The sequence below is a fragment of the Anopheles merus genome, chromosome 2L (genome assembly GCF_017562075.2).
Source record: "Anopheles merus strain MAF chromosome 2L, AmerM5.1, whole genome shotgun sequence".
NCBI lineage: Eukaryota > Metazoa > Arthropoda > Insecta > Diptera > Culicidae > Anopheles > Anopheles merus.
This window is the reverse complement of record NC_054083.1, coordinates 16411875-16435859: the sequence shown is the minus strand read 5'-3', so window position 1 is coordinate 16435859 and position 23985 is coordinate 16411875. Positions and strand designations below refer to the sequence as shown.

Genomic DNA, 23985 nt, shown 5'->3' with positions numbered 1-23985 from the left:
GTCGTGATAGGATTCTCTGGTCTTGGTGTGATGGATGGTCTTTCTTTGGTGGTGTTGTGGTCTTGATGATTCTCAGGAAAGAGCGGCCGCTGCTAACCCAATAATCATTCCAGCTATTGGCGATGATAGTTTTGCTAAGGTGAATGAAGTCACGGCGTGGAAGAGTTTTATGGCAGCAGGTCGGGTTACTACTTCTTGCGTTGGCTAGCCGGTCTGCTATTTCGTTTCCCTGAATAACTGTGTGGTCAGGAATCCAGCAGAATCCGCAGAGTGGTTCCAGATTCAAATGCCTGAAGAACACTTGCACTGTCGTTGAAGATCATGTTGGGTTTGTCTTTGCGTAGGTCTTCGTTAGCTGCAATTTCAAGGGCTATTACTTCTGCGGTGAAGATTGAGGTACGTTCTGGTAGCCGGATGGCGCTATTGTCAATGCTGAAGTAGATTCCACAACCAGTGGAGTGGAGAGTGGATCAGTTTTATACTGATCCGTCACTCAAGATCAGATGGTAGTTATAGTATTAGCGTGGTGAAGTCGGCATTTGTCCTTTGAATAAGGGCGTCGGTCTTGATGTTTTTCTTCATCATTCGTACTGCAGCTGCTACTATCTTGTCGGTTATGATATGGTCGAAAGGTTGAAGCCCGCTTTCACACAGAAATGATGCTATGGGGCTTAGATTGGTACAAACGAGGTTGCGGTCTTCTAATTCTTGCAGTAGAGTAGTGCTATTTGTTTTTGGAAATTTTCCCGTTCCTGGGAAGCTATTTCAATGCCGTAGAGTAGTTTTGGAAAAAGCCAGCTGTTAATGATTTGTAGTTGTGTTTGGCGGGAGGCGCCATGTTGACCGGTGCCAAGCATTCTGAAAAAATAAATACGGTATTTCGCTTCTCTTTTGACCCGTGTAGTGGTTGCTTTAAATGTTAAGTGACGATCAAAAGTAACTCTTCAGTTATCGGCTGATATCCAGAAGATAGAGTTCCAATTAAAACTTTAAAAGTGCGATTTAAAAGGAAACTTTGAAGATACGCTGTAATGCGTTTTCCAAAACCGCGAAAGATTTTTGCGACCAAGATTTTTGCGACCAAGTAGTTTACTACCAAGAAGTTTGCGACCAAGAAGTTTGCTGGCCAAGAAGTTTGCTACCAAGAAGTTTGCGACCAAGAAGTTTGCGACCAAGAAGTTTGCGACCAAGAAGTTTACGACCAGGATTTTTGCGACCAAGAACTATGCGACCAACAATTATGCGACCAAGATTTTTGCGACCAAGAATTATGCGACCAAGAAGTTTGCGACCAAGATTTTTGCGACCTAGAATTTTGCGACCAAGATTTTTGCGGCCAAGAATCATGCGATCAACATTTTTGCAACAAAGAACTATGCGCCCATTGATCGCATCATTCTTGGTCGCAATTGTTGCTCGCAAAAATCTTGGTCGCATAGTTCCTTGTCGCATAATTATTGGTCGCAAAAATGTTGGTCGCATAATTCTTGGTGGCAAAACTCTTGATTTGCATAATTTTTGGACGCAAAATATATAAAATCTAGTTTTTCTGAACTTCATATTTGTTATTATACGCTAGAAAAGATCCACTGTGTAGCTATCCCACCAAAAGCAAAATGCAAAATGCATCAGTCGTTTGCCATCTACTAAACGAAGTCTTTCTAGATTCCTTTTAAGTTGTGGTCTAGAGCCGTTTTGAACCCGTTCGGTGGACATTTAATTTTCCAATCGTTTATATGGGAATAGGGTAACTGTACCAGCTTTCGGCACGCTAGTGCAGCAGTTTCACAAAAACTGCTCACACATATACATTTTTGATTATTTTCATGAAAGTGATGTTATTCTGGTTGATAAACTATCATAGTATGTTACACTATTTTTTATTTGCCGGTTCAAAGCCATTTTTCATAAATATTCGTGAAAATGCTAACATTGATTTTGCTGCTATTTTCGGCAGTTTGTCCCTATTTTCGGCAGGCTGTGTTCCTATTTTCGGCAGCACGAATACGGGTCAGAAAATGTTTTTATCAATGTAAATATGTACAAAAAAATGTTTAACGCAATTTAACACTCTTACTTTCTTAAGATTGGTGTTATAACATATTGTTATAAAATTGACACCAGGTTTGATTTCTCTTAGAAATCGATTTAAATAGCTTCTATTGGTACTAAACCTGCATTTCGCTTTTCACCTTTACACTTGATAACCGCCCGTAGGTTCTTTTAGGAATCGTTGAAGGCCGCACGCACAACTTCATCCGGCATTTCGTCCCATATCTTTAACAACCATTTCTTGAATCCATCCAAATGCATGTTTGACGTCGTCCTACTTTCCAAGCATGAAACCCCATATGCTAAAGTCCAACGGGTTTAAATCTGGAGACGACGCAGGCCATTCCGATGCACTGATAAAATATGGCAAATGCTCCTTGCACCACTTGAACGGTCAAAGCCTTATGGAGCTTTAGGCTGGAGCTGAATCCTGTTGGCAAAAAAAGCGAAAGCTGTCGTTGCAAAAAGCTTCTTAGCGTATGGTTTCTAGTGGCCTTGAAGAACGTGTTCCAAATAGTACTCCTTGTGAAGATCAACAACGCCTTTGTCGATAAACAATAACGGAAACTTCCCTTTGGCCGAGATAGCTCCTCAAACCATCACAACTGATGCATTTTGATACTGTTCGAGTGTTCTTTTATCGGCTGTTATATCCCAAATACATGCTCCATAAATACGATCACACTGATTATTCAAGGATCCTCCTGAGTGAACAGTTTTTCGTCCGAAAAGATGATGTTGTGGCCTGCGTGCGTCTTCAGCAACAAGCGAAATCTGGTCACCCTTTCGGTAATATTTTTGCTGGTTTAGGCCCGTGTCTGTGCTCCATCGGATGCGATTTTATCGGAAGGCCTGTCAAAATTTTATATGGGATTTGACAGATAACGTCGGACGTGCGATTTCGTCGTACGACGGAATCAAAAAAAATTGACTTCGTCGGACGCCGCATCCGATTTTATCTGTCAAACTAAATGTGTGGTGTTTTGTAGGAACAATCTCAACTTAATTTTTCATAATCGTTATATTATTAAAATCATCCAAATAATCGCAATATTATACGAAAAAGCGTTTGACAGCACGTGCGATAAAATCGCATGCGATGGAGCACAGACACGGGCCTAAGCCGTGGGTTTTTTTTTTTTGCTTTTTAAACGCCCTGTAACCTAAGGTCCTTTTTCAGAATGCTTTGCATGGCAAAGTGACTCATCTTCATTTCACGCGCAATTTTTTTCCCGAACGAGCTGGATTTCGCCGCACACGTTCCTTTACCGCTGTGATCATCGCTGGAGTCCGGACACTCCGTTTTTTCCAGGTCCCTTCTTTGGAACAACCGTGCCTGTCTCCTAGTATCGTTTGATGGTCCGGTAGACGAATAGTCGACTTAAATTGAGATGAGACAGTTTCTGCCTAATCTGTATGTTTGTCAATCCATGCAAATGCAAAATTTTTATTTGTTCGCGACTTGAATCCATTATAATATATGAGAAAACTGAAGAGAACACTAAGTGTACGTTTTTCACGATAAGTAGTAAACAAATTAAGCAGTCAAAATATGCCCATGAGTTTGACACACAGTGACAGAAAACACAATATAGGGGCACTCGAATAGGTGTATCACTTCTACGATGCCACCCTGTAATTATTAATTTTATGTTGCTTATTTTGGCCCGTTTTGACAGCCATTTTGATGCGACGTTTAAACCAAGGTGGATTTAAAAATATCAGGTGGTGGACTCTAGTGCATTTTGACAATTCGTCACTTGATGTAAGGTCCCCAGGATTCAAACTTTGTTTCTTCTTCTTTGGCTCAACAACCGATGCCGGTCAAGGCCTGCCAACACACTTGTGGGGTTGGTTTTCAGTGACTTATTGATTTCCCCCCATAGCAGGATAGTCAGTCCTACGTATGGCGGCACGGTCTATTTGGGGCTTGAACCCATGACGGGCATGTTGTTAAGTCGTACGAGTTGACGACTGTACCATGAGACCGGCTAACTTTGTTTACATTTATTAAATTTGTTCATATAATTTATCTACCCCATTTTTTCGATTAAACATTCTTTAAAAATATATTTTGGACTTCGCGAGTTCTTATTTAACATTAAAACATGGATTAAAGTGTGTTATTTTGTGTTATTCCGTGAATTTATTCTAAAATTCATTGTGTTTTCGACATTTTTGGCCATAAAAATTAAGAAAGCATTATTTTTTTCAATTTTCACATTAATTCCTCATTATCTACGAGCCGCATGGACAATTTACGTGAGATTAGAACTCTTACTCACATGATTTTAAATTTCGTGCATAAACAAATCATCAAATCTTTTGTTAATATATGTCATTTTTTCGATAAAATCAATAAACACACAAAAATGCACATACTAACAAAGAAATCTGTTCTATTTGCTAAGCTTTGTGTGCGGAAACCAATGGTTAACGGTTTTAAAATGACGTAAAGTCCCTCAATTATGGCGACCCCCCAAAGGCCCTTATCCACCACCTGATATAATTAATCCACCTTGGTTTAAACAGAGCAGCCATTGAAGAAAATTGACAGTTTGATGGTTATAGCGTACGGTGCGAATTGGCTTACAAATATTTATTTTTCTCTTATATTAGTGCATTGTTTGTTGTAAAATTGGTGATATTTGGTACAAGAAAGGTCATATTATGTGTCAGCATACGCATTGTAGTGTTCTGATCAATTTTAAAAGAAATATTCAGCCAAATCCAAGGTATGTTATTGTTCCGAGTTTCGGCAGGAGCCCACAACATTGAGCTGTCAAAAATGAGCATTTACTGTGTACCTATTTTCGGCAGTATTTAAAGTGAAAATAACTTGATTATCGTGATTTTAAAATTCCGAACAAGTTAGAATAAATTAAATAAGCATAAAATCTTTAATATACACCACTTTTTCATTGTTTTACTGTTCTGATTCTCTTAATCACAAACCTGCCAAACCATTGGCTGACAGCAAAGCTGCCGAAAAAAAAGCACAATTCATTTTATATTTTGAAAAATACGTAATGAAAAGGTGTGAAACTTCGTATGTGAATAACAAATAATTACACTTTCACTGCAAAAATGTGTTTTGTGAAATTTCTTACCGCATTTGTGCAGAATTCCACGTTTTTAGATACTCTGCCGAAAACTGGTACAGTTACCCTATTAAGATAACGTCAAAAGTGCGATTATGTTGAACGACGGAACCAAACAATTTAGATTCGTTTGGATCGTCGCGTATGATTTTATGTGACAAACCGAATCTTGAGGTTTTCTGGGATTTTTATTACAGTTAAACTATTTAAATCATTCAAATAATCGCAGTACCAATCACCATAGCATTATACGGGACGTTCGATAAAATCACAGGTAGTCCAATGGAATCTACAAACCACCCTTTGTGCTTTTGTGGCGGTTGAGGAAGGACATGTTCTTTTTTATCAATGACTCATTGTTTAAATTTTTTAAAAATATTGAAGCAATCGACCCAATCGCCACAGATTAAGCTTAAACGACTATAAAATCGAATATCCATAGAAAAAAGCTCCCTTCCTTCATTGGTTTGCACAATAGTTGGCGTATTACAACTCATCATTATATTGCTGTCCTTTTTTTGCAATGTTTTATGTTTTGAGCATTTATACACGTTTATTGCACGAATTAAAATAATAAATAAATACAAAACACAATACATTTAAGTATGGGGCCGCGCGCACGAGCCGCACCGTGAGCCCTATCGGGAGCCCTGCTCGACCGGTAGCCTGTTACACACTCACTCGGGTTAGGTGCGCTCTGCAAACACTTAGCGCGCATCGCTAAGTGCGGCGTGGTAGTGTGCGTGAGCGCAGTGTCGATTCCTGGATGTCGACCAGCAGCAACGCAACTGCTACGGCGAATCCAGGGCTCGGCACGTCTATCCACAACACAATGTGTTTCGACAAATTTCATCTAATCATCACCTATATAGCCTTCTAACTTTCCGAGCAAAAATCTATATCAATGGTCGTGTGGTCAGATACAGTATCGGACAAAATGATAGGACCTTGGTTTTTTCAACGCAGCATGCACCCGTTGGGCCAGGTTTATGTGTGGTTTGTTTGTATTTGTGTGTGTGTGTGTGTGTGTGTGTGTGTGTGACGTGACCTATGATTCACTGTGGTTATAAGTTTTCTATCAAATAAATTCATTCTGTTCCTAACCATACAATACGCTGGTTGTTTGCACTACTGCTAATAGGTTATGGGCCCAGAATAGTACGATATTTGAAGAAGTGTAATTTTCAATCAAGTGACAAGAAACCGAAGATGAATTCAAGTTCCACAGGATCCACAGGTAGTTGCATAGTTTCGTCGAATCTTCCTGGCATCGAACGTCTTACCGGTAGAGAAAATTGGGACACTTGGAAGTTTGCGGTACAAACCTTCCTTGGGCTCGAAGATCTCTGGTGCGTGGTAAAGCCGAAAAAGAATGACGACGTGGATGCAGGCAAGGATCGCAAGGCAAGAGCTAAAATCATCCTTCTTCTTGATCCGTTGAATTATGTGCACGTCAAGGAAGCAACGGCAGCAAGAGAAGTTTGGGCTAAGTTGGAGAGAGCTTTTGAAGATTCTGGTCTTACTAGAAGAGTCGGACTGCTCCACAAGCTGATAAAAACGGATTTGTCGTCTTGCGAATCCATGTCCGAATACGTTAACCGCATAATTTCAACGTCGCATCAACTCTACGGAATAGGCTTTGCGATTTCCGAAGAGTGGATTGGAACGCTTCTATTGGCTGGTTTGTCTGAGCAATATCGTCCAATGATAATAGCTTTGGAAAATTCAGGTATAGCCATTACTGGAGACGTTATCAAAACAAAACTTCTTCAAGAAGTGCCAGCCACATCCACTGAACCAGCGTTTGTTGCAAAAAGGAAAGTTTCTGGAAAAAAATTTAAAGAACAGAATCCTCCGAAAGGGCCGAGATGTCGGAAATGTTCCAAGTACGGCCATATAGCAAAGGATTGCTACAGTTCGAAAAAGGAAAACACGTTTTGCACAGTGCTTTCTACTATCGGGACAGCCAACGGTGAAGATTGGTATTTTGACTCAGGAGCTAGTGTTCACATGACACGAAACGCGGAACTCCTACAAAATGTGAAGCTATCGAATGGTACTGTGGTAGCGGCTAACGGCGGTAATATGAAAATCACCAGAACGGGATCGTACATAGCGAAGCCTTCGTGTAGCAACGATGAGATTCCTGTTTGTGATGTTCAAGTATTGCCAGACCTATCAGTGAATCTATTGTCCGTCAACCAGATCGTCAGGAAAGGATACATCGTCGTTTTTAACAACGATGGATGCAAAGTGATTGACAAAGGTGGCGATGTCGTAGCTACGGGCAGCCATGAAAACGACCTCTTCAAGCTTCAAGAACGCAAGCAAGGTAAGAAAAATGCTTTGGCGGTTTCATCTACAGGAAGCTTGGAGTTATGGCACCAACGGATGGGACACCTAAACATCAACGGTGTGCGCAGCCTCGCTAACGGATTGGCAGATGGAGTCAATATCGACGGAGAAAGCATGGCCGACTGTATGGTGTGTCCGATGGGGAAACAGAGTCGCCACCCGTTCAGCAAAGAAGGATCGCTTGCGGCTGAGATATTAGATTTAGTTCATTCTGATATCTGCGGGCCGATGGAGATTAAGTCACTAGGTGGAAACCGTTATTTTATTGTCTTTATTGACGATAAATCCCGCCGGATGTGGACATACTTTTTAAAAACTAAATCGGAATCTGAGGTTGCGCAAGTTTTCCAGGATTTTCACGCAATAGTGGAACGGCAATCCGGAAGAAAGCTTAAGGTCTTCCGAACAGACAACGGTAAAGAGTACGTAAATGCTACATTCAAAAAACATCTGAATAAGCACGGAATAGTTCATCAGAAATCCCATGCGTACACCCCGGAACAAAACGGTATGGCGGAACGAGCGAACAGATCGATCGTAGAACGTGCAAGGTGCATGCTTTACATGGCTAAGCTTGCAAAACATTTTTGGGCGGAAACTGTGGCAATGGCTGTATATTTGCTGAATCGTTCCCCAACCAAAGGCAACGAAGTAACTCCGGAGGAAGCATGGACAGGAAAGAAACCCAACCTTTCCCATATTAGGATATTTGGAACACGTGCGATGGTCATAGTACCAAAACAATATCGAAAAAAATGGGATCCAAAGTCAGAAGAGTGCATTTTCACCGGAATTGACGAACATACCAAAGTGTATCGATAGTTCAATTTGAGGTCCAGGAAAATTGTCATCAGCCGGGAAGTGAAATTCATCGATGAAGGTGTCGCTATTCCTTTCGAAGAAAACTCGAACGTAAAAAAGATTATTCTTGTGGAACACGAAGAGACGATTTCTCTTGCACCGAGCATTCCTTCGACTGAAACACCGCCGAGTGAGGAAGATAGCGATAACGATGCTTTCAATGAATTTTCCAATGAGGTTGGAGATTTTAGCGAAGATTCCGACGGAACATTGGTTGATTCTGATGATGCTGCTGATAATTCTGTGATCAATGTGACCCCCGTGCTCCTACTGCGACAAGATTCAAATCCACCAAGGTCACCGGTGTTGAGGCGCAGCGGTCGGGAGCACAGATTGCCAGGCAAGTACAATGATTTTGTTATTTCAACAAAAGGACTGCCTAGTTCCTTTCCTTCTCAGCATGTATCCAACAGTTGCCAAACTAGTGGTTCATCGACAGCGATCCGGAGCCAGGAAGGATTAAACAATGCTGCAGAAACAGAGGAAAGCAGTTCACGAGCAGCTAGAGAATTTAGTGGTATTGCCATGACCGAATCCAACGCCAGGAGGGAAGTTACAGATGACGATCCTGTTAGCCATCAGGATGCTTTGTCGCGTAACGACTCCGAACGATGGAAGGTAGCGATGGAAGAAGAGTACCAGGCGCTGATGGAAAACAACACGTGGAGTTTATCAGCGCTGCCAGAAGGAAGAAAAGCAATTAAGTGCAAATGGGTGTTCAAGACCAAGTATGATGCTGCTGGAAACATCGATCGCTACAAGGCACGGTTAGTGATCAAAGGATTTTCTCAACGAAAGGGGGTGGACTACGACGAAACCTACTCGCCAGTGGTACGTCACAGTTCACTGAGATACCTTTTTGCGCTCGCTGCTAGACACAATATTATGATAGATCAGATGGATGCCATTACCGGTTTTCTCCAAGGTGATCTAGACCAGGAGATATATATGGAGCAACCCCCATGCTTTGAGCAGTATAATAAGCGAACAATGGTGTGCCGCCTAAACAAAGCTTTATACGGGCTAAAACAATCAAGCCGGGTGTGGAATGTGAAATTAGACACAGCGCTCAAGAAGCTAGGCTTGAAGCAATCGAAATACGACACGTGTGTCTACTTGAAGATTGACAAAGGCAATATTTTATTTGTTGCAATCTATGTGGATGACTTGATGATTTTTTCAAATAACGTGGACAGGAAAAATCAATTGAAGGTGCAGTTGAGCAATACGTTCAAAATGAAAGATCTCGGACCAGCAAAAAGTTGTCTAGGGATCCGCATTACGTATTCGGAAGATGGAATAGCGCTGGATCAGGAAGCCTATATTGAAACAGTCTTAGCCAGGTTCAACATGCAAGATTCGAAATCCACGTCCACTCCAATGAACACTGCCATCAAACTTACGTCGAAAATGTCGCCTCAAACGGAAGAAGAGCTGGAACAAATGGCGAATATATCGTATCAAGAAGCCGTAGGATGCCTAATGTATCTTGCTCAATGTACCATACCTGACATCCTGTTTGCTGTCAACCAGCTGAGTCGGTACAACACCAACCCCGGATCAAGTCACTGGCAGGCCGTCAAACATTTGATGCGGTATCTCAGAGGGACGTCTTCTATGAAGTTGAAGTATTTCTCATCTGGTGATAATAATAATCTGGTGATAATCGTCGGCTATTCAGATGCTGATTGGGCCGCTGACACAGATGATCGTAAATCAACAAGTGGATATATATTCAAAATCCAAGGAGGAGCGGTTTCTTGGAGTTGCAAACGACAAGCAACTGTGGCGTTATCCACATGTGAGGCAGAGTAAATGGCATTATCTGCAGCTGTACAAGAAGCGTCCTGGTGGCAGGGACTCTTAACGCAGTTTGGTAAGCATGACCCAATCAAGTTGTTTTGTGATAATCAAAGTACAATATGTATTGCTAAAAATGGTGGATACACACCAAGAACCAAACATATTGACATTAGACATCATTTTATACGAGATGCGTTGGATCGAAAAGTTGTGCAGCTCGATTATGTGAATACCGAAGATCAGGTTGCAGATGGAATAACGAAATCACTACAACGCATTAAATTAGAACGTAACCGGACATTGATGGGTATAACAAAAAAATCGGCTTAAGAAGGAGTGTTATGAGTTTATAGTATGCCGATATTTTGTATCACGAATAACTTTAATCATAGTAACCTATGATTCACTGTGGTTATAAGTTTTCTATCAAATAAATTCATTCTGTTCCTAACCATACAATACGCTGGTTGTTTGCACTACTGCCAATAAAACCATACAACAGTACAAAGGGAATAAGAAAGCTCTCCAAGCGAGAAAGTTCCACTGGTTGGGTAAACAGATGAAGCCACTAGCTTTTTGCTATTTTTAGAGTCGTTTGCCGTCTGCTAAACGAAGTCTTTCTGTATTCCGTTTAAGTTGAGAGCTTGAGTCGTTTAGAACCCGTTTAGTGGTCGTTTAGTGGATTTGTAGCACTTGGGGAGCTTCATTGGGTTACTGGAAGTATTTTTGATGAGCATGTATTTTAGACTTTTGATACTCGATTGTCATCACTGGGCACAAGGCCATGGGAGTGACAAAATGCTGAAATTTGTTTTAAAACATGAGCTTTTGTCACTTTTTAAGCTTTTGTCAAATTTTAATAACCTGGAGCAGCTAGGAAATAAAGTTAACAAAAGTTGACAAAAATTTAGAAATCGTAAACAAATTGGTATTTGGCGCAGTTGTGGGCTATGATAATAATGCTGAAATGCATGTTTCTAATTGATTTATGTACCTATTTAGTATTTCTTAAACAAAACATCAATGATATTCGTCCCAAATAGCCAGCTCGTACTTTATAGCTGATTTAGGGCTGTTTAACGAAAAATCGTTCCGATGTCGTACTTTGTGGCCGATTAAGAGATAGACGGTACTTTGCGGAACTATGGAGCTTTTTAACAGGCACATGGTACTCTTTGGAACTTTGCGGCTGATTAGCACTATGTGTAGGGTTCATGATGGAACTTGAAGGCTTGTTAAGAAAGGGTACTGAACTTGGTGGAACTTTATAGCTTTTTAATGCATGACATCGGTTCAAGGTGGCTCTTGTCAAAGTTTCAAAGACGGACGCCGGCAATAATCTCATTCCCAAGTGCCACAAATCCACTAAACGACCACTAAACGGCTTCTAAACGCCTCAAATTCTCTACCTAAACGGAATATAGAAAGACTTCGTTTAGCAGACGGCAAACGACTCATGCATTCTAAAAATAGCAAAAAAGCTGGTGGCGCCATCTGTTTGTGGGATACCCAGCCTGTGGAGCTTCCTCGCTTGGAGGAGAGCTTTCTCATTTCCTCTGTACTGTTGTATGGTTTCGCATTGAAGTTATGCATCGCTAGAACTAGAACGGCGATACAATTGTTTAAATACTAAACTCCAACGGAAACCACCAGTACTGAAGCAAGTGAGATTTGAGTAATGGTCGTTGGTGTTGATACCCACGTATCTGACCACACGACCATTCATATAGATTTTTGCTCAGATAGTTAGAAGGCTATATAGGTCATTATAAGATGAAACTTGTCGAAACACATTGCAAGAAAAGGATAGCAATATAATGATGAGTTGTAATACGCCATCTATTGATCAAACCAATGAAGCTGTGAAGCTTTCATTTTTTTCCTATGGATATTCAATTTTCCAGTCGTTTAAGCTTAATCTGTGGCGCTTGGGATTGCTGCTGCACAAGTTAGATTCGTTAATTGAAGAATGAATATTGAGTGAAGTGATTGTGAATTATCAGTAAATTGTGTAAAATTTTGTGTAATTCATCAATACAAAGGATTTAAACATATACATTTGTGTTTAAACGAAACAAATCTTGTTGTTTATTTCATCGATGACGCTTGCTTGAAAATAAAACACAAAGAAAAATAATCCCTGGCATCGTGGCATAAGGAAGCTGCTTAGGCGCTGTTTGAAAGACCCACATAGAACTTTGATGCTGTTTATCTACTGCAAAAGGCGAATTAGAGCAACGATCTTTAGCGTGCCAAAATGAGCTGCTTAAGCAATTTTGGCTATTTGGGGTATGTTTGAGCTTTTTGTCGTTCTTGCGTATATTTTTGGTGCGGCCACGAGAATAGCTTTTTGTTGCAGTTGACAAGCAATTTTGACAAAGTTGAAATTTTCAATATTTTGTCACCTCCGTGGCCTTGCGCTAACTTATTTTAAGTGTTTTTTTTAAATGAAATTGTGTCCCTTTTTGCACCATCACAAACAATTCCGATAGCTTCCGTTACAATTTGAAACTTCAAAATGGCTGCCACCAAACCACCATGGACGGCCTGGTTTGTTACCGCGGCCCTTCAGTTTGTTTGGACGCAAACGGCTGTCAAAGGTCAAAAGGAAACCAAACCAAAACAAAATATCCCGCTTCGAGTAAAAATCGATCGACCGCACTGTGGCGTAGGTAGTTTAAGTTTTTATCGATTAGCTTTACTCGCTCGAGCAATGTACACCAAAGCAAGCGTATATTCTGTATTAGTGCGCGTTGCTATAGTTACAAGATAGCGGCTGTGAGCTGCTCGCCACTCCAGCGCAGTTTCGTTTTGTTTGTTGCTGCAATCACAGCAAGCGGAGCATCGCAAACTGTACCGCCCGGAAGAACTGCTGGAAGCAGAAGCAGGAAGCAACATGGAGTACTCGAGTTTCGTTCGCGAGCTGCGCAGGGAATCCCACAGCCCGTACGTCAATTCCTCCGACTCTCAGTACGCCAGGGAGTTCGAGGAGCAGATGCAAGCGCTGGTTATTAACTTCGACATTGAGGAACCGTGCGCCGAGGAGCAACATTCACCGCGCTACTCTTACACGAGCACGCCCCAGCCTTCCGGCAGTGGGCTGAAGCTGGCGCGTACGAAGCCAACCAGCACTGTAACGGCTGACGAAGCGGCAGAAGAAGTGCCGAAGAAGAAAATAGCTATGAATTTTGACCAGTGCGGTCCCGAATCGTCCCAGGGTTCGTTCGAGTCGAGCGAAGGTATTTCGATGCGGTACGATTCCTGCAACTCGATCGATGACATACCGCATCTGGTTTCGTGTGATGAATTTGCCTGTGATGCGCCCACGATTCGCGGAGAGAAACGGAAGCTTGGCAGTCCCGTTCCGTTTGAAGCACTGCCGGGAGAGGAGGGTAAATTGGGGGGTTGGACACACCAACTGTAAGGTTTCGGAAAGCTAATGCTTTTGCTTCGGCTGCATTTCAGATTCGATGCTGGAACCGGCCAAATATGATCTGTACCCGAACGCATCGACGCCTGCTACGACCAAACTGCTTACAGTTCCTGCGAAACGAACGTATGACGAGGCTAATAGGTAGAAGTTAGGTTATGAAGTTTAAGCTTTATCTTAATAGCGTAGAATTTGCTGTGCCCGTGAACTCCAGCGCAGCTTGTTAATGCAGTTTCCCCATTTTAAACCAGCGCCATAAAGGGAACGCACTATGTCTAGTGACTAGCTATAGAATATGATGTCGGTGTCTAGCTATAGAAAGCATGTAAATTATTCGCCCCTGCCCAGAGCCATTCAAAGAATGGATAAACAGGAAGACAGGGTCCACGCCAAGCTTCATCATCTCCATACATTAAATTAATCGCTCAACGAAACGAAGTAGAATTTCTAATAAACGCCAATGTATTACATCCTGCCCGGCTGTTTCAATTTCAAAAGGCGCACTCACTCATAGTACACCGTCCAAACGCTGGCCACGACGAAGAACGGTGGCGCCTCGTACGTACAGCTGATGCAATCGTCCTTCTCCGGATCCCACAGCGCTCGGGCAACGTACCGGAAGTTTTGCATCTTCTTGTCGCCCACCGTCACGAGCGCCACGTACCGGTACCGTTCGAACTGGCACAGCTTGAACTGATTGCGCAACTCTTCGCTTAAATTTTCCGCCAACCGTTTGGCCCGCTTCGCCACATACTTGTACTCGTCGAGGTAGGTGTGCAAAAAGTGACCCATCATCGACTGCATCACCTCGCGCCGGAACGGGTTCTTCGACTCCATGCGGAACGTGTTTTGAAACCGTGGCACTACGTACTGCGTGATAGAACGACGTTATACGCCACGTGCGTTGTTGTGATCAGGGGGAAAAATGGGGAAAATAATGAAAATGCTAAACCCGCCTTACCATGCTGGTCCGATCGTACAGGCCCCGGTCGATCCTTGAGGAAGTCATCGGCGGACCCATCAGGCGGGACAGTATCAGTACGGAGGATTTTCGCTATCGGAGACAAACGAGAAAGTGATGATTGTAAAATATTTCTTTCAAACATTTCCCACCTGTCTTACCGCTAGAGCTGACAAACTTTCCCGGGGGTATGTTGATTTCCGCTACAGAAGAAAGATGCATTTTTAAGGAGTTTTTTTTAAACAAATTCCAGTACAAATACTTACATAGCTTTTTCGCGTGTCCAAGGCCTCCGAATCTCCTTGTGGATCAACAAACCCGATTTTTTTAGGTCTTTTCGCCTTTTCTCCATCCTTTTTAGAAGGGCAAAAATTGCAATGAAATAAATTAGATTTTGTATACACATCTCGAAATATCTTACCTTGGCGCTTTTCATGTTTCAATATTTAAAAAAAAAATTAATTGAAGAAAAACTAGTAACAAAATGAAGCTAAATTACACAATTTTTGGGGTTATGAAATGCTTTTTGCCAAACATTAAATCACAACCTGCTATGCATGCAGCAAACATTCAGTAGTTGGCGTGCAATCGATGTTCAACCAGTGAGAGACGGCTGTACATAGATTCTACTAATTACAGGCGGTCCCCGAGATACACGGTACCTCTTATACGCGGATTCAGAGATACGCGGTTTTCTAAATTTGACAGTTCTTTGAGCAAATTGTATTGATTTGACACATCTATTGTAAAATGCCAAATAATTCTGTTTTGATCGGATGTTAAAAACTATTTCAAAAGGTTTGAAACTGTTATTTCATTCAGAATCATATCAAATAATTGATTAAGTGGCTAAAACCACCCCCTAGTTGCAAATTAACTCGAAAATTAGTGATATTTTGGCTAGAAATCACGAGATTCGTCTTACGCGGAAATTCGAGATACGCGGTTTTTTACGGCCGTTTTCGGTCCCCATTAACCGTGTATCTCGGGGACCGCCTGTATAGAGTAAGTTCAGATAAAAAGCCAATTTGAATTTATTTTACAATTTAAATTACACGAAAAGTGCTTTAAGGGTTAAAAACGCTTGGAATTCTTCAATTTATCTCACTGGTACTCCCTTCTCACGCCCTCGTTCACGCGCTCTCTTCTCACATCGTTTTCTCTCTTTCTCGGTACGTCTTCTGTGCTATCTGTTGCCTCTTTCCCCCATCGCCAACCAGCCAGCAATCATCTCACTCTGCTCGGTACGTAAACAAAATGCAGCGAACAATACGATCAGTCGAAAGATAATCGCGTAACCCTCGGAATCGACCTTTCCCCAAGAGAGGACAAACAACAAAACACCAAATTCTGCAGTCTCGATTGTGGCCACAATCTTATCGGATAAGAAACATCCTGCACATGCACCATGGGCGCAACAGAAACCAGTGACGTAGGTCCAGGTAAGCAAATGCTGATTGATTGCTCGCTTCTTCAGCTTCCACTTACCCCTCATCTGCCCGCTTGGGTCCGTTGGGCGCGCTTTCTCTTCGTCTCGTCGTGAAGCTCGCCCGGAAGCGAGTTATTTGGAGACACTCGACCAGGGTGCGAACATTTCGGTGGATTACGGCGACATCGAGCTACCCGAGTGGTACGACGATGGGAAGATTAAAAGGTACTGGAAATGCGTTTTTGCGCCGTGGAGGTGAAATCGACCGGAGATATTAACCGGATTTTTGCCCCCCCCATTTGTAGGGCACAAGAGTACTTTAGGCGCAACTTTTACGCGATGTTCGTCGGTAAGCTGTGCGGACTGCTCGCCATCATTACGGTGCCGTCGATTTTGCGCGTGCTGGTCCACACAAACCAATCGTCCGAGCCGCGGACGGCCTACCGGCGCTACGTTGCCACCATCATGCATACTCTGGAATGGTACTTCGAGGATTTCGTTCCCTCGTCTAGGTAATGGTTTTTAATTTAAAAGAATTTGTAGTTTGTAATCTGATTCGTTTTGTTCGTCCATAAAGAGCCTGGAAATCGATAACGTTTGTGAGAAAAACTCACGCCGGTGTGAGCAGACAGGCATCGAGCGTTCGTCCGGGCATGATCATCTCCCAGCGAGACATGGCGATCACTCAGTTTGGCTTCATTGGGTAAGTATGACGCAAAAAAAACAGTAATTAACCTGTTGCAACCGATCACCAGATGATTACACGTTAGCGGTGATTTGCTGGATTGTACAAAAAAATCGCACTAACTAACGACATCAGGTAGAACGTGTACGAAAATAATGTTCTGAGGATCTGGTCTTGAGTAAAACACATTGCAATTAATTGAGCTTTGAACTTTCCATTAAATTGTGCGGATAGAGAATGCATTGAGCAATTGTGAAAAATACCTTTTTTAATGTTTTGCTCAGCTTTCAAAAAATTATTTTCTCAAAGTGATGGAACAAGAGATCATTAAAATCCTGGGTTTGGATTAATGTTCAAAAAGTTACTCAAAAGAAAACACACAGTTTAAATTTTATGAACAAATATCTACTCATTAAAGCTTTTTATGGGCGTAAAATACAGTTATAAATTATATTAGCAATATTTTTCATAGTTTTTGTATTTAGTTTTTATACTATTATAGAATGGTTGCTAGAACTAGAACAGCTAGAACTTGCGCACTTGCCGTTATGATGCAAATTACGGACAGCTTCAAACTCCGAACATTCGGTATGTTTATTGAATCCAGTTTTCATATCCAGTCCCTGGCCATACCGCTTTAATTTTTTTCATAATTGCCATGATGTATTAGAACCAATTAAAAATGTGTCTGACCGCTACTAAGCTTTGATGCCGGCGACAGTGTAATTTCGTCTAAAATTCCTATTTATCTTGTCCATATGCATTGAAGAACATCGGAATCAATTGTAGAAGTAGTTATAAACCTGATAGCAACAGTGTTTTATCATATTGTGCTATGCATTTCATTAAATCACGTATTAAATTCTGTCCGGAATTCGAAGCAAAATTTTTTTATCTTGTATTTAATACCGGACGGCCGAAGTAAATTGTGATTAATTGCTTTAAATTATTTTTTAGACAGTGATAATAACAATAAGAAGAATTTAGCGTTCATAACTAAAAGTGTATAAGTTAAAAACTAAAAATGTGCTGTCCTGAATGTGTACTAGAAAAATGTGTTGTACTTGAAGCTGTCCGGAATTTGAATCAAAATGTCCGTACTTTGAAACATGAGCTCGAAACTTTCCGGAATATGAATCAAAATATCGTTGTAATGTTATGAGTTTTTGAAATGGTTCGAATAAAACTATTGGAAATCTTTATTTTTTCCTCAAATGTAGAAGGTTTGCTTTAAAAAAGCGAGCTATACATAAGTTTGACCTATTAAAATTGAATAAATAAGAAAATATTAAACGCCAAAAATGCCTCCGTAATTCGAAGCAATACGGTACAGGCGGTCCCCGAGATACACGGTACCTCTTATACGCGGATTCGGAGATACACGGTTTTCTAAATTTGACAGTTTTTCGACCAAATTGTACTGATTTGACACATCAATTGTAAATTGCCAAATAATTTCCGTTTCGATCGAATGTTAAAACTGTTTCAAAAGGTTTAAAACTGTATATTCAGTAAGAATCATATCAAATAACTCATACAGTGACTGAAACCGCCCCCTAATTGCAAAATTACACGAAAATTAGTGAAATTTTAACTGGAAATCACGAGATTCGACTTACGCGGAAATTCGAGATACGCGGTATTTTGCGGCCGTTTTCGGTCCCCATTGGACCGCCTGTACATGCATTATTACTTTGAAATTTGAAATTGTTAATTGTAGCAACTTTTTCAATTAAATATGTTTATTTGAATATTACCATATTTTAAAGCAAAATTTAAAAGATCTCGATCCTTGAGCACGAGTGGCTATTTAATTTTTAAAAAGGTTGTCGGTTATTAGTTTCTTGCAGTTCGTGATTGATAAAGGTACACACATATATTTAAAAAAAGCATAAACAAAACGAAAATATCATAAGTGTTTTCTTAATTTAAATACGAAATAAACTTAAATTCAAATACGAAACAACATAATTGCTTTTGTTAAATTTGTTGACTAACAGTTGATCATTTTAAACACATTTTGGGAAATATTTAATTTTTCCCGTAAAATTATATTCCATCTAATTTTTAACGATCTGAACGTGTCGCAAATTAGCTTAGAATGTTTTAAAATAATTATTAAATGATTCAAATTGTCCAGTACGAGGTCTTTTTTGTATACCAAAGCCAAATTCCAGTACGAACCCATTCATTCATGTGTTGTTTACTTTTAGCTACATCATTATTAGCCACCGCAAGCTTGGCGTCCAGTACGACCCGAAGGACATGGATGCGTTCGTACACATGTGGCGCGTGATTGGCCACATGATGGGCATCGAAGAGAGGTTAGTTACAGAGATCTTTCGCCAGTTCCTTCCCAAAGCCCGTGTATATAACCGTGTTTCCTTCCATGCTTCAGATTCAACGCTTGCACCGATCGGTTCGAAACCACCGAGCAGCGGATGTCGCTGATAGCGAACGAAATACTGCAGCCTGCCCTGCTCCAACGCACAGCCGAATTTGTTAAAATGGGTAAAGCGCTCATCGAAGGTTTGTGGTGCTTCAATCCGTTAGTCGAGTTCGATAGCTTCCTGTTCCTGACGATGCGCCTTAACAACATACCCGGCTATCACTACTGGGCCGATGAGGCGTCGCCGGGCGTGAAGCAATCGGAATCGCGACTTCGGCCCTACGAACAGTTCAGCCGGTACGCCCGGTTTATCCTCTACTGTGTGTGCTACATCCAATCGGTTCTGCTGAACATTGCGCTGGTCCGGTGGTACTTTAACATGCAGATGGTAATGTCCCGGTTTCTGATCACCTACTTCCCGTTTCTGGCCATCTACGCGTTTGGTGTGACGGATGCGTACGTACGCATCTTGAAGTAAACGGCGCGTAACTAACGATTTCATGTTTGTCTGTTACTATCTGTAAGCTATCTGTTATCTATTTTTATGTAACTTTGGTGAAATGCAAACTAACCTTTTTACGACTACAAACAGTTTCTTCTTCGCTTAGGAGCCCCTAGAGGCTGTTTTGCTGCTTGATGGCCAGAAACAGATTGAACAGATTGTACAGCGCGTAGATGTAGTCCGTCTGGCTTTCGCTGGCCGGCAGCGGAATGTCGAAAATGTTGCACACGATCTTAACGTAGCTCGTAAGACTGCAGTCCAGCTTGGCGGGCGGGAACCCAAGCGCATCGAGCGTCCGCTCCATCTCCTCCGGCCATTCCGACATCAGGCTGTCGATGTTAACTACCGGTTGCTTCTGGGCGTTGACGCTTTGGATCGATTGGCTGGCCCGCAGGGACTGGATCTCGGTGATCCAGCGATCGATATCCCGCGCACTGCGCACGATCGCCGAAGGTGTTTCGATCGGTTTGGTAAAGATCGAACGTAGCTTCATCTGTAGCAGCACGCTGTCGCTCTGGTCGCCGCACGGCTCGTCCAGGATCTGTGGCGAAGGGAGAGCAAAAGGGATCATTAGCGCCGGCTTTGAAAGGCGAGACCAAAAACACCCCACATTCCTACCATTAATCCAAGGTTCTGGATGTGACCGTTGAGCTTCTTGCTTTTCTTCTCGCTCACCGGGCCCGGTGGGCAAACCTTCAGAAACGCATCGATATCACCGACCGCCGGTATAAACTCCGGGATGAAGATCTTCAGCTTGAAGTCGATCGCGATCCGCTGGGGCGTGTAGCGCGGGATGTACTGGAACAGATCCTTGACCTCGCTCGGTGCGTCGATGTTATCGTACAGCTTCGGGTTGAACTCCTTTTCCTCGACCAGCTTCTTCGCCGGTTCCTTCTCGTCCTCCGACATGCTGGCGCTACTGTCTGTAAGGGAATCGTGCTTACGCAGGTTGTCTCGTTTCGGGTTCGACTCTGGCGCGACCGGACATACAGACCAGACAAACCCGGACACAAACATACAGACAGAAAGGGAAGCACAGGTGACATTTAACAGGCAACAGACACAATCTAAACGGCAACTAACCTGCACCGATACGGCCCGCTTTCGGTACTTCCTCGAGCAAACTCATCGGATGACTTTCGTTGAAGCTTTCCTACCGGGCGGGCAGAAGTGGGAATGGAATTAATTCATCCTTTTGTTGGGCGTTCGCACACTCAATGCTTACCTTTCTCAGTGGCCTTTCTTCCGAACGATGGTCCTCGTGGTCGTCATCCTCTTCCTCCTCCTCGTCCTCGTCCTCGTCCTCCTGGTTGATGAACTGCAGCGAACCGGAAACGTCCAGATCCGGCGGTGGACTGTCGTCAATTTCGCGGCCATTTTTAATTTCGTACATTTCGTCATACAAATCCATCGTTCACTGTAGTATTCGTGCGTAAATAACGCACCACCCGGCTGGTTGTTTTCTCTGGAGGGCAGCTTTTTTCTTCTACTCCAAACAAGCGTTTGTTTGGGGCCAAAAAGGGCCGCGTCACCATGGCAACGCTCGGGACGATTTTATTCGGATTCATTCTATCCGTACAATTATTCAAGGGATTTCCTTTTTCTTCTTCTTTTATTTAAATTTCGTCACACATTTCACGCACACACACACACTCACGGAGGAGAAGAAATTCACTATAAATAAAATAAGCTTAAAACAATTCCGCATTTACACTACTACTTCCCCAAACAGGAAACATCACTGAGGATGCTCGCAATCAGCTGCTTGTCGTTCAGGGCCGAGGTGACCTCCTGCTCGTCCCACTGCAGGCAGACCCGGTGCATCCTCGGCTCCTTTTTGCCCTGCAGCCGGACAATGCCGCGCGTCTCCACCAGCGTGCACAGGCTGATGAACTCCGTCTGGTCGACGGCCTGTATGTTGCGCTTGGTGCAGATCGCTTTGTACACATCGTACAGCTTGCCGACGGTGATGTCCTTGTTTTTGCCGTGCTTCAGCATCAGCATCAGCGAGCAGATGAGAATTTTCTGCTGCAGCGGGAAACCCTCCTCGAGATCGTTGCCGAGCGTCTGGGACGCACCGTACACCTGCTTCAGCACCGTCATCACCTGGCCCATGCTGACCACGGTCGGCGCGCCCGACGAGCCCGTTTTGCGGTCCTCCTTTTTCGCGCTCTCCACTAGCCGCCGCGCAATGAACAGGGCGCGCCGGATATCACCCGAGGTGGAGGCCACCTTGGCGGCAAGCAGCCCCAGGGCCGCCTCGGGAAAGCGCGACAGCGAGTTGGACTCCTCCAGACTAGCCTTCAGTATGGTCACGATCTGTTGCTTCGTGTACGGTAGGAACTGTATCAGCTGTGGCTTTAGCTCGCAGCGGGCCTGCAGCCGGGCGAGCAGCCGATCGGTAAGATCGAGCGCGTTGGCAATACCGATCAGGATGAGCCGCGCGGTCGGCCGGGCCGGCCATTCGAAGATGCTGTACAGGATGGTTTGCTTGCTGCTCGACAGCTGATCGACCTCGTCCAGCACCAGCATGATGGTTTTGTGCTTTCGCTCCAGGTGCGCCTCGATCGCACCCTGGTACTGCTTTTCCGTGGTGCCACCTACCTTCAGGCCCAGCTCTTCCGAGATCTTTTTGTAGATGCTGCCCACACTCTTGATCGAGGTGCAGTTGATGTAGACGGGTTTCAGCTTCTTCGCGAACGAGGAATGGTTCAGTATCCGCTGCAGGGTGGCCGTCTTTCCCGTGCCTGGCGGTCCGCTGCGTAGGCAGAGAGACACGCGTTAACCGATTGCGATAAGACCCAGGGAATAGTCTTGCTTACCTGATGTACAAACTTCCCGACCCATCGGAACTCAACACACCCTCCACGAAGCCAACCAGCTCGTCGTACTCTTTCTCCCGTTCGGGCAGTTTTCCTACCAAATCTGACGCACCTGTACCGTGAGCTGTATCTTCCTGCTCCTCCACGTCTTCCACGGCCGGTGGAAGTGCAGGAGGGCGACCGGCTTTGCGGGCCACTTTTTTCGGTGAACTAGCGCCGTCTTCTTCCGGCAGTTCGGCATCCTTCACACTACTGTCCGGCACTTTCGAACGACGCTTTCTGGGCGATGCTGTTAGTTGCGCTTGTTCATGTTCGTTTTCCTTGTCGTTGATTGAAGAGGAACGTAAACTTAGGCGGGTGCGACGATGCATAGTTGGACTGTGTGCTTGGGTACTGTTTTCACCGTTATTTTGCTGTGAACAATTCGCGCTCAAAGCTGTCTCGTTTTCCCGCCCGTGCAACAGCTGATGTGTACAGTGCTGGGGGGGGACATGTTCAGTACGATCCGAGACTGAATCATATCTTATCCGGCGATGCGATCCGTTCCTAGTGGGAGAATCGAAATCTTTGATGGGTTTATCGAACAATTTTAGAATCAATTTTATTTATCTAAAATGTTAGAAAATCAATGTAGAATTTCAAATAAGGCAACATCTTTCATGGACATCGACAAATACATTTCGATACAATTCCTCTGGAACTATTGCTCAGCAAAAGCTATGCACATCACTATCAAACATGACGCTAAATTGTAGGGATGGGCATGTGGGAATGGACCCGACAGGAGCATTTAATTTAATTTTTCCGTTACATAAAAATATATTGTTATAAATATGTTCTGCTAGATTTGTTGATGTGAAGCATAATTCTCATCTAATTTCTATTTAATGTTCACAACTAACGAGCAATGAAGCTCCGAATGTAGCTTAGGATTCGTGCTTGGAATCGGATACAAGAACTGAGAGCATGGATTCTAAACCTGGTTCCATATGCGATAAATATTTGGGACCTTTCTGCTCCTTTTTCCTTTCTCTTTTTTCGGACCTTTCTCCTCCTCCGGAACATTTTACGCCCGAGTAAAAGGGTAGCTAAAAGGGTAGAGCCGGTCTCATGGTACAGTCGTCAACTTGTACGACTTAGCAACATGCCCGTCATGGGTACAAGCCCCAAATAGACCGTGCCGCCATACGTAGGACTGACTATCCTGCTGTGGGGGGAAATCAATAAGTCACTGAAAGCCAACCCCACAAGTGGGTTGGCAGGCCTTGACCGGCATCGGTTGTTGAGCCAAACAAGAAGAAGAAGAAAAGGGTAGCTTCAGGAGAGCTTCAGTATCGGTTCCACATTTGGGAAATGTTTAATATCAGTTTCAGAAACTGTGCAGGTTCAGGATCAGTGCCTATGTTGAGACAGATACTCTAGTGTTTTTATTTAGTACGATCTTGTCAAGTCGATGGACGCACAGAACGAATACAATTTAGAAACGCAGTTCGCGACATTTCAGGTTCGTAACGATCACAGGCAGCATTGAATTACGGCTTGGTTATGGCGTCGTCAAGCTGGTCAAGGGGATCCAGGATAAATTCGGAATTAAA

General features: G+C 43.1%; 5 protein-coding genes across 8 annotated transcripts; 2 read left to right on the top strand and 3 right to left on the bottom strand.

The window, feature by feature from the left end:
• The first annotated feature begins 12771 nt into the window (after positions 1–12771).
• Positions 12772–14077, top strand: LOC121593305. The gene is made up of 2 exons (XM_041915551.1): positions 12772–13564; positions 13638–14077. Exons 1-2 carry the CDS (start codon positions 13069–13071, stop codon positions 13748–13750), a joined length of 609 nt encoding a protein of 202 aa, XP_041771485.1. The 5' UTR covers positions 12772–13068; the 3' UTR covers positions 13751–14077.
• LOC121593306 (dynein light chain Tctex-type 5-B-like) lies at positions 14042–15185 on the bottom strand. The gene is made up of 5 exons (XM_041915552.1): positions 14985–15185; positions 14830–14916; positions 14725–14766; positions 14564–14656; positions 14042–14472 (listed from the first exon to the last, which is right to left on the bottom strand). Exons 1-5 carry the CDS (start codon positions 14997–14999, stop codon positions 14107–14109), a joined length of 603 nt encoding a protein of 200 aa, XP_041771486.1. The 5' UTR covers positions 15000–15185; the 3' UTR covers positions 14042–14106.
• Positions 15186–15561: 376 nt separating this feature from the next.
• LOC121593302 (rubber oxygenase-like) lies at positions 15562–19638 on the top strand. Of its 2 annotated transcripts, XM_041915547.1 has the most exons (7): positions 15562–15673; positions 15784–16005; positions 16109–16217; positions 16298–16504; positions 16570–16695; positions 18891–19001; positions 19076–19638. In XM_041915547.1, exons 2-7 carry the CDS (start codon positions 15972–15974, stop codon positions 19542–19544), a joined length of 1056 nt encoding a protein of 351 aa, XP_041771481.1. In that variant the 5' UTR covers positions 15562–15673; positions 15784–15971; the 3' UTR covers positions 19545–19638. The 2 variants fall into 2 exon arrangements, with proteins under 2 accessions (XP_041771481.1, XP_041771480.1); XM_041915546.1 differs by lacking the exon at positions 15562–15673 and having other exon boundaries at positions 15746–16005.
• LOC121593303 (intraflagellar transport protein 46 homolog) lies at positions 19386–20979 on the bottom strand. Of its 3 annotated transcripts, XM_041915549.1 has the most exons (5): positions 20794–20979; positions 20652–20721; positions 20187–20539; positions 19639–20109; positions 19386–19555 (listed from the first exon to the last, which is right to left on the bottom strand). In XM_041915549.1, exons 1-4 carry the CDS (start codon positions 20977–20979, stop codon positions 19681–19683), a joined length of 1038 nt encoding a protein of 345 aa, XP_041771483.1. In that variant the 3' UTR covers positions 19386–19555; positions 19639–19680. The 3 variants fall into 3 exon arrangements, with proteins under 3 accessions (XP_041771483.1, XP_041771482.1, XP_041771484.1); XM_041915548.1 differs by having other exon boundaries at positions 19386–20109; XM_041915550.1 differs by having other exon boundaries at positions 19386–20109; positions 20187–20491.
• A 305-nt stretch (positions 20980–21284) lies between these two features.
• LOC121593301 (cell division control protein 6 homolog) lies at positions 21285–22885 on the bottom strand. The gene is made up of 2 exons (XM_041915545.1): positions 22391–22885; positions 21285–22326 (listed from the first exon to the last, which is right to left on the bottom strand). Exons 1-2 carry the CDS (start codon positions 22759–22761, stop codon positions 21285–21287), a joined length of 1413 nt encoding a protein of 470 aa, XP_041771479.1. The 5' UTR covers positions 22762–22885.
• Between the last annotated feature and the right edge of the window lie 1100 nt (positions 22886–23985).